This window comes from Suricata suricatta, chromosome 17 (genome assembly GCF_006229205.1).
Source record: "Suricata suricatta isolate VVHF042 chromosome 17, meerkat_22Aug2017_6uvM2_HiC, whole genome shotgun sequence".
Lineage (NCBI taxonomy): Eukaryota > Metazoa > Chordata > Mammalia > Carnivora > Herpestidae > Suricata > Suricata suricatta.
Genome location: NC_043716.1, coordinates 39,359,987 through 39,370,486, shown reverse-complemented (window position 1 = coordinate 39,370,486; position 10,500 = coordinate 39,359,987). Strand labels below are relative to the sequence as shown.

General features: G+C 46.4%; 1 protein-coding gene across 1 annotated transcript; it reads right to left on the bottom strand.

Annotated features, from left to right (window-relative positions):
• Nucleotides 1-4,901: 4,901 nt before the first annotated feature.
• On the bottom strand, nucleotides 4,902-10,494 carry LOC115281521 (membrane primary amine oxidase-like). The gene is given in 5 exon segments (XM_029926923.1): nucleotides 4,902-5,279; nucleotides 5,281-5,511; nucleotides 5,736-5,865; nucleotides 6,582-6,867; nucleotides 10,445-10,494. Coding segments are annotated over 4 exon segments (663 nt in total). The 5' UTR covers nucleotides 6,839-6,867; nucleotides 10,445-10,494; the 3' UTR covers nucleotides 4,902-5,234.
• Nucleotides 10,495-10,500: the final 6 nt, after the last annotated feature.

Sequence of the window (10,500 nt, the reverse complement as noted above, 5' to 3'; positions counted from 1 at the left end):
TCAAGGCAAAAGCAATTTTTATCAGAATACCAGTTAACTCATTTATGCAAGAGGTATAACTGACTTGCCCATTTTCTTCCCACGACCAAGGTGTGGTGGGAAGCTAGCCCGCGGAGCTGCGAATCAGAATCAGCAGCTGGTCGTGAGATGGGTTTGACAAGGTCTTGATCCTCCATCCAAGTGGCTAATGTGCCTCAGGCTGATATGCCTGGCCTTGGGCTGGTCCTCTGTTCTAGACATGGTCAGAATGTCGTGCCAGGGCAGACTCTGTAGTGCCCGTTCTGTGCCTTCCAAGGAACACATTATTTGTATATCTTAGATGCATTCTTTATATATTTTTTTGTATAGCAAGCCGCCTCTGGGAGGCTTGGAACAGAACTACTGTCTCGGGCTTTTCTCAACCTTGGATACATGTTAGAAACACCAGGGGGGAATTTAAAAGCTGCTAATAGGGGCTCCTGGGTGGTTCAGCAGGTTAAGCATTCGACTTCGGCTCAGGTCATGATCTCACCACTTGGGGGTTTGAGCCCCATGTTGGGCTCCATGCTGACAGCTCAGAGCCTGGAGCCTGCTTCAGATTCTGTGTCTCCCTCTCTCTCTGTCCCTCCCCCATTCATGCTCTGTCTCTCTTTGTCTCAAAAATAAACTATAAAAAATTTTTTTATAAAAATAAAAAAATAAAAGCTGCCAATATCTGAGCCTCACCCTCAGAGATTCTGATTTTATTAACTTGAGGTATGTGGAGTTTTACAAGTTCCGCCAATGATTTAATACACAGTCAAGGTTGAGAAACTTTGCTTTAAGGCAACTGTGCATATTTCTGCTCTGGTCCATTGGTGTTGGTTTTGCTCTTAGAGGGTCACTTACCATGGATCAGGTGCCAAATTCAACAGTGCTTCTCAAGCATCACCTTGTTGAATTATTTAACCAAGCCAGCCAGGCAGTGAAGAGCAGTGATACAGGAAAAAACAGGCAGATATAATCCCATGAAGACCTGGGTTCAATCCCAGCCCCACAGCTTACTAGCCAGATGACTTAGGGACAAGTTACCTAATCCCTCGGAATCTTAGTTTTCTCATCTGTAAAATGGGAATAATAACATCTGCTTCTCAAGGTTGTTTTGAGGCAACAGATGGAAATAAGCTGACCTGTGGTAGTCTCCACCATACTGGCTCCATTTCAATGGGAGAAGCAGGAAAGTCTGAGATATCACTTTCCTGGAGGGTCCTTAAAAAGGGAGAGTCTCCCCATCATATTCTGGCCCACCGACATAAGATTGCCAAGAATGAGAAACATGCCATGGACAGGTGTCTAGGACATAAGCCTCAAAGCGATTTCCCTTCACAGAATCTAGACATGGGGAGGAGGAATTCTATCGAGCCTGCAGGTACCCTCCCACAGAGCCTGAGTAGAGCAAACATGGCCAGCCATTGGCCACAGGCCAAGTGTTGGAGTGGGGACACGAAGCAGGTGCCAGAAAGAGGCCAGTGTGCATGTGTGTGTGTGGCAGTGGTAGAGGATCTTTTAGTAGGGTCTGTAGGTCCAAAGGCCACTGGAGGGCCCCCATTCCCAAAGTTCTCTCCACTCACTAGGTTCCCCCTACAACTTTGCTACTCTGACCCTTTAGATCTCTCTGGGCTACATTCTTCAAGATCTGGCTGGTTTTTGTTTTTGTTTTTTTCTTATGGCTGGAAGGGTGTGTTCCCAGTAAGACCATCCAAAGGGGCTGCCTTGAGGCTTTTCCTGAGGGTTCCCTGTGCACACACTCCTTTGGAGTGGCTCGAATTGTCCCCTCTGACCCAGTGGGGAGCCCCATCACACACTCATCGGTTAGCAGGTGAGCCACCATAGCAGAGCGCTTCACGTAGACCTCAGCCTGGGGGGCACAGGTCCCCTCTCCCCAGCCCTGCACATGGAGAAGCAAAGGCGAAACAGCCAAGAGAGCATCCCTGACTCCTTCCACTGCATTTGCTTGGTGGTGAGGGAAGGGAAGCTGACAGCATCTATATCCATCTTGGTCCAAATTTCTTCACACAAGAAAACACAAGAAAGTTGAAACAGGAGATTACCTGACTGAAAGGATAGATACTCACTAAAATCACTGAGCCTGGAAACAAATGGAAAGAAGCATCGGCACTACCTTAACCAGCTCTGGCGTAACCCCTTCCCCATCTGAGCCCTTTTCGCCATATCCTGCTGCTCTTCTTGAACTGAGATTGTGGTTTCTGATGGGGTTCTTGAACAAAAAACTAAGAAAATTTTTGAGACATCTTGCATCTTTGGTGCAAAAAGGTGATATTATTAAAACATGGGGACAGGACCTGTGGGCAGAAAAAGCTGCACAGGGGTTGTGAGGAGTGACTGATTGTATACGTTCAAGTTAGTGGGGATTAAAGAATTTGAAATCAAGGCTTTCAGGACCTTGAGGGGCTAGCTACTGTTAAGATAAGGTTACTTTTAGTCTTTAATAAAACAAAAGCATTAAGGCCACCATGATGCTTATTTCAGGTGTCTATCAGTGGGCTGATAGGAGATTTAATTATGTTACGTTTCTCTTGCTCCTGTTTCCTTCATAAGCTCCCATGGCTTTTAGTTTTTTATGGAGGCCCCTTTGCCAGAACTTAGTTCCTTTCTAGCTTACCTGGCTGTGCCTGAGGGTGTAGGCAGTTCTTGAGGGAACCACAAGATTTCCATGGTGTCTGAGCTCTGGGTCTGCCATATTTCTCTGGTCACAAGCTGAGCTGGACCCAAATCTTTGTGCCCTCAATTACCTTCATGCCACAGTCTGCCCTCCCTGAGGGCTGGGCTAGTGGCTTGAGCTTCCTCCTGGGGGTGGAATCCCCTCTCCTCCTGACCCCACAACCCCTTTTTCTAGAAAAGGGACTAAGAGAAGTTGACAAGCTATAGAAGCAGAGGTGTGGACGCCACATAACATATTTTTCTCTGTTCAGGAGGCACTTGAAAAAGCTTGGTCTTTGAGCCCTACCTCCTCCCCACCTTACTCCTGCCCCCATACTCTTTTCTGGAAAATGTTCCAGTTCTTATTTATGCCCATCCACAGTCCACTCCTCAGGAAGGCCAGCGGGGATGGGAGGTCCTGGAGGCTATTGCTGGGCCAGGTCAGGCCAGTCCTCCCTGGGACACCTCTGACTCATTGGCATGCCCTCTCCTGACCAGACAGCTCCTGGCCTGGAGGCCAAGCTCCTGGTGATTTTTGGTTCCTATCTTCGGTGACATTCTGGTCATTTATGCTGGCTGTTGCACTGTAATAGAGGCCACTGTCACTCATAGGCCCTGGGAAGAGATGGCCCTTCACCATTCTACCCACAAAACCCTCTGAACTGCTGCTGTCATTTGACCATCCTGCCCCCTCTCCAAAGCACACACCACACAGTTGTTGTGTATATATGGAAATAACTCAGAAGAACATTTTTGACGGTGTAGACAGATGACAGGAGGAACGTTTTTATTCTGATAGTGAGAAGAGGGAGATAACAGGGAATAGAAGCTGAAGTAGCCAGAGGAGGGAGAGGAGGAAGATGGGGAACAAAGGGAGGAGAAGGAATGTGCTAGAACAAGGGGACATGAAGACAGAGAAGCGCCTTCCTAGGTTCTGGGACACAGGCCTAGTGGGGACCCTGCCAGGGTATTTGAGAGAACAGCTGGTCCGTAGAGGTCTCATCTTCAAATTCAAGACCCAAGGGCAGAGGAGGAGCTGGGGAGGCCCAAGAAAGCTTCCAACTGTGCTTGCTGGCACTGAGCCACATGTTTAACAACAGTCAATTTGTAAATTTTAGATAATGTGTGTTTTAGCACAAGAAGAAGAAGAAGAAGAAGAAGAAGAAGAAGAAGAAGGAGAAGAAGGAGAAGAAGGAGAAGAAGGAGAAGAAGGAGAAGAAGGAGAAGAAGAAGAAGGAGGAGGAGGAGGAGGAGGAGGAGAAAGGAAAAGTGAGGGTACAGCCACTTTGGAAACCAGCCTGCGATTCCTCAAAAGGTTGGGCATAAGGCTGCTGTATGACCAGCAATTCCACACCCAGGTGTGTATGTACTGAAGAGAAATGAAAACACATGTCCACACAAGAGCTTGTACATGAATGTTCACAGCAGCTTTTTAAAATAACCTTTTATTTACTTATTTATTTATTTTAATGTGTATCTATTTTTGAGACAGAGAGACAGAGCGTGAACAGGGGAGGGACAGAGAAAGAGACACACACACAGAATTCGAAGCAGGCTCCAGGCTCTGGGCTGTCAGCACAGAGCCTGATATGGGGCTCAAACCCATGAACCGCGAGATCATAACCTGAGCCGAAGTTGGATGCTTAACCGACAAAGCCACCCAGATGCCCCCACAGCAGCTCTATCCATAAAGTGGAAACAACCAAAGTGTCCATCAGTGGGAGAGCAGAGGAACAAAATGTGGCCTGTCCATGGAATGGAATCATATCAGCCATGATCCAGGCTACAAGACGGATGTGCCTCAGAAGTGGGTGTTGCATGAAAGAAGCCAATCACTAAAGACCACAAAGGGCACGGGTTTATTTATATGAAATGTCCAGATTAGGAGCAAATCTACAGTGACAGAAGGACTAGTGGTTGCCTGGAGCCCGGAAGGGGTTGGAGGGAAATGGGGAGTGACGCTAACAGGCCTGGGGTTTCTTTTTCGGATGATGAAAACCCTCCACAATGGGATGGGGGTGACGGTTGCACACTTTGTAAATATACCAAAACCCACTAAATTTTACATATTAACAGGGTGGATGTAATGGCATGTGAATTGTATCTTGTTAAAAAAAATAAGATTAGGGTCATCTGGCTGGCTCAGTCGATTAGAGCATGTGACTCTTGATCTTGGGGTTGTGAGCCTACTTAAAAAACAAAACAAGACAAAAAGACTGAAAAACTGTTAGAAGAAATATGAATCTTCTGGGAAAAGAGTGGCCATCAGTCCAGGCTTCACTGGCCATTCTATCTGGTCCAGGAACGCAGCAGGTCTGGGGCCAACAAAGCTGAGTTGTGTCTCTGCCCCTCCCCCAAGCTCAGGATGCTCCCAGCAGGGAGGGGGTGTCAGGGAGGGCCCTACAGAGGGGTCTGGGGGAAGGAGAGGCGGGGAACTCAGGGGTGGAAGGAAGGAGAAGAGGGTACCAGGCTGCTTGGCCCAGTGCCCACTGCTCCCCTCCCCACACACGCTGGGCCTGGGGCCCCTGGCCACATTGCCCATCCCAGGGACCCCCTTAGTTGTGAGAGAAGCCCCCGTGGGAGAAGGCAGGGAGTTCGGGGGGCACAGGCTGCATCCTGGGGAAGGCAGGCCAGGGGATTGACCTCGCAGGCCCCAGCATCCTGGTCCCCCCGGAAATAGACAGAATCAGGAGAATCGAAGGAAGGATCCTGGTCAAAGAAGTTGTAGGGTCGGAGGAAGAAGCCCACACCGTTCCCCACCGTCACCGTGTTGGGAACGTCTTCTGCATGTGGGATGTGCAGGAAACCAGCCGTCACCCAGGCCACCAAGTCCTGGCAAGGGACAAGAGAGAGGATCCTGAGGCCTGGCTTTGCTAAGGACATGCCTGCCTTACGGATTCAGCTCATTAGCCCAGGAAAAATGGGAAATCACAAAGCTTCCTTTCTCAGTGGGTTCCTAAGACCCCCAAGGAATCTGGCTTGGGAAAGAAAGAAGCAGCTCATCCTTGCTTCCCTCACCTCCGTCTCAAGCCTCCCCTTCTGTCCTCTCAGCTGACCTGTCCTGCAATGGTCTCGTTGTTGATGAAGTCACTGAAGTCCACGGTGGGAGTCCAAGGGTCATTCAGATTGTAGATGCTGGTGCTGCTGGGCTCCTCTCCCTTCCGCCGGGTCACGGCCAGCTGGTACCTACAGGAGATTTGGATTAGACCCACAAGGTCATCAACCTGTCCTACTGCCCGAAGTGACACTGGAGAGGGAACACAAAGGGGAAGTGAGGACAAAGGTCTTGCAGTGCCTAGCCTCTGTATTATTCTCTTTCCATATGTTCTCTTTCTCTGTCCCATAGAGTTCCCGAGTATGTCTGTCTATTGTCCCGTATCTCACACATCAACTGACCCGTTGTTCAAATCTCAGATAAGAAGCTTCATCCTCATGCATCCATCCAGATCTGAGCCTGCGCCCTGGATGTGTGTGCAGACATGGCTTGATTCCCATCTGATGCCAATTTCAAGTATGTCACCTTCTTGGGTTTTAGGACATATTCCCTCAGATCTGTGCTCTCCTCTTTCTGTTTTTTTTTTTCCTTCCAACTTTTATTGCAAACATTTTTAACATACAGAAAAGTTGAAAGAATGGCTTAGTGAACACCCATATACCCATGACCTAGATCCCACCTTCAACATTTTTTTTATTTGAGTTAGCAAGTAACTCTCCATTGATCCCTCCGTCCAGCAGGCTGCATTTTGAGTGCCACTAAGATTGTGGCTGCGGGAATGTGTGCGTGCATGTGTGATTGTGTATGTGCACGCACGCCCATGGGAGGTGGGGGAAAGTGGCTTCTCAGCAGCACGGGGCCTTTCTTACAGTCCACGTCCTCCAGCAGCTGACACCCAGCCACTCACCTTCCCCAGCTGAAGGCTCTCTCCAGGGAGCTGTTCTGCGGCAGTGGCTCCCCAGCAAAGCTGAGCATCTGGATGCGGTAGCCCCGCGGGTGACCCCACCTGTTGCTGTGGTTGCTGGCCAGGTACACGTAGCGGGGTGCGGAGCCTCCCAGGGGGAAGGCGGCCTGCTCCTCAGTCTCCAGCAGCTTGCGGGTCACCTGCAGCCTCTGCATCTGGTGCTCATGGCTCCAGGGGACCGCCGTGGGGACATAGGACATGTCCTCAGCCCAGACCCAGTTCTCTAGTCCTGCCAGGGTCGGTGGGGGTGGGTGGGAGGGAGAGCTGGTCATGCAGCTGCCTGTCCCCTCTGGACTCTGTCCCCTCCCTCCCCTCACTGCTTCAGAGTGGGGCCAAAGAGAAACCCAGAAGTGAGTGTTGCCCCCTGCTTCCTTTCCCTCTCCACAAGATATCCCCTATCCAGAGATTTGGAGAAGGTCCTGCCTGATGTCATCTCTGGTAATAATCCCAGATGCCTTGTGCCTGGGCCTCCCCTGGCCTTCTCCTTCCGAGAAACTGCAAAGGAGAATGGTTTCCCCGGGGTTGGAGCAGCCTGGCAGGCAATGTGCAGGAGTCAGATCCTTTCAGACCCAAGGCAAGGGTCTACACCTCAGGCGTCTCATCTGTGGAGCCCTATAGCATCGCCAGAACTGCCTTACCGTGAAAATAAAAACAGCCGTACCTCGTATTTATACTCCTCTAGGAGCTTTGCACAGGCGGGGCATTGATGCTTTACTTAGACTGCAACCTTACGAAGGAGGGACCACAATGGTCCCCACTGTACAGATGGGACAACGGAAGTTAAAGGTTTAAATAGTGTACTCTAGTTGTCACCAAGAGCATGTGGTTAGTATCACGGTAGTGCTGGGGACCCGGGTCTCACTCTGGCTCTGCACTGCCCACACAGCAGCACACAGAGGAAAGCAGCACGGAAGGGCCCTGCCACGCATGGACAGCAGAAATGCAGGCCAGAGGGAAGGAAAATCAGACCCCGGGCCCAGTGATGCTGGAACTTGGGGGTATTTCCTATCGTTTGAAGCTTGGCAAGAAATTATGAGCAGGGCCAAACACACAGTTTATTCCCTGAACTCTGGAAATTTTGAAGATTTTATTACAGTCTAAGTCCCATAATAGGAATCAACAAATAATCTGAGACCAAAGAGCAGTAAACCAAAACATGCCAAAATTAAGCAAACTCTCAGTTTCCTTTTGTGGGTTCACTGCCCCTAGTCCACACCCCAGGGTTTCTACCCATAGGTGACAATTAAAGGCCAAGAGTTCTTTCTGGTACATCCACACAGTGGGCTCATGTGGACAATGACAACAGTGGCAACAATGGCTAATAACACTCCTCACTCTGTGTCAGGCACCAGTCAAAGTGCATGAAGAGACATCATTGCTTAGGAGCAGAGCTAAAGAGAGATGTGCATGTCAGGCAGAATACGCACCTAGATTTTCTAGCTAAGTCCAATGAGTGAGCCTAAAAGCAATGACACCCCAGTGATAATGAGCACTCCAAGTGCTCAGGTCTTGGTTTCTAACTAGTATCTTCCAAGTAGAAGGAACCAGAACACCTTGGAGAAGTGGTTGATTCCAGGGCTGGAGCAGGGAAAATTCAAGATCAAATTCAAACATTTTGTGGGGCGTGTGGGTGGCTCAGTCAGTTAAGTGCCTGACTTGATTTCGGCTCAGGTCATGATCTCACGGTTCATGAGTTCGAGTCCCATGTGAGGCTCCACACAGTGCAGAGACTGCTTGGGATTCTCTCCCTGTCTCTGTCCCTTCCCTGCTCACTTTTTATCTCTCTCTTTCTCTCAAAATTAAAAAAAAAAAGCATTAAAGAAAATTCTAACATCTTGTACCAGAAAGTAAAGAAGTACTCAAAAAAGGATTCAGCACATCTAAAGGACACAGGAACCAACCTGAAGCATCTCCCAGTGGCCAAAACTGGAATAGTTCAAGGAACAAAATAAATGGTAGTATTGGGTTATAACCCTTAGACTAAAATAAATATCTATGAATCCATTCAGTTATGAATAATTACATATAAATAGATGTAAAAGGCAGATAGCTCTTCCTTATGTAAAACTCTAATTAATAAATGTATAAAGAATAAGGAAAAAATTGAAATGACCAGTAGGGAAACACTGCAGTAATAATCGTTGCCTTAAAAAAAAATCCACCAATAGATGCTAAACATTAGTAAGCAAGCACTTGAGAAGGAAAGAAATAGGATATTGCATAGCATCAAAGTAATTGCCCCAAGGTATTTATTAACAGCAAATGAAAAAATATTAACTTTTACAATGGAGAAGCCAGAAGACAACATCCTAACCAAATGCTGAGGTCAACATCACTGGTTATAAGACAGATCAATGTCCTGTACCCCTTGATATGATGCACTGAGAAGGGCATAATGTCATCTCTGTGGTTTTCTTGTAAAAAAATAAAAGTACAATCCCAATCTAGTCATGAGAAAATAACAGAGAAACCTAATTTGAGAGATATTGTACAAAATAATGACCAATATTTTCTCTAGTGTCAAGGTCATGAAAGACAAGAAACGGGAAGAAACTAAGGAGATAACTCATCTAAATGCAGTGCAGGATCCTGTATTAGATCCTGGAACAGAAAAAGAAAATTAGTGGAAGAACAAATGAAACTCTAATTAAAGGTCCATAGTTTCGTTAATAGTATTGTAATAATGTTAACATCCCAGTTTGGTCGCCAGACTGTGGTTATGTAAGATGTTAACATGAGGAGCAGCTGCGTGAAGGGTGTATGGGAACTGGACAAAGTTTGCAACTTTTCTTAAGTCTAAAATTATTTCAAAAGATAAAGTGTTTTGCGGACACCTGGCTGGGTCTGCCAGAACAGCATGTGACTCTTGATCTCAGGGTTGTGAGTTCAAGTCCCATGTTGGATCTGGGGATTACTTAAATGAATGAATGAATAGATGGATAAGTTTTTTTTTTTAAGAGACAGTGTTTTAAAATCGTCATCATTGGGTGCCTGGGTGGCTCAGTTGGTTAAAGTCATCATCATTAATCCTCAGTCTAACTAAGAATGCACAGTTAAATCATTTTTACACTTGTGTAAACCAATGTACAGAGCACTTAAGCATAAAAATGTTTCCATCACACATATTTTTCAAGGTGCTGCACTGGCTCTCCACTCCTCCATTAGAAAGTAAGCCTTTTAAGAGCAAGGATGTTGTTTCTTTTCTTAAATTGCATTGCATTATGCAGTTTATTGCATTGCATTAATCCAGTGCTTGGCACAAATATGCACCCAGTAAATATGCTGTTATGTGAAAAAACATGTGGCAAAATATATGTACATTATGACCCAAAGTTGGTATTAAAAAACTTAAATATTTATATCAGCATTTCATATTTTTAGATAGTATACATTGTAATACATGTCATAATTTATTAAATATTACAGATGCAACATTTAAAAATATTTGTTACTTATATGAGTGATATGCTGTTATGTGAAAAATCATGTGGCAAAATATGTGTATATTATGATCCGAATTTGGAAATAAAAATTTTATATCAGTATATCATATTTATAGATAGTATCCCATATAATAAATGTTATAGTTTCTCATATTACAGATGCAACACTTTAAAATATGGAAGAATTTTTTTAAGTATAGAAAAATAATCTGCTAAGGGTGAAAAGCTCTCAGGAATCCAATGACTTCCACATTTATTTCATACACTTTCATATTTTTCATGTTTCAATGACAATTTTTAAAGCTAGGCATGGAGACTTCAGCACCCTCTTCTAGAATCTTTGTTTCTGCCGGGATATCTTACCTGTTACGTCCAGGTCCACCTTGAAGTGGGCACTGTGGGTGTGGACGGTGCCCAGC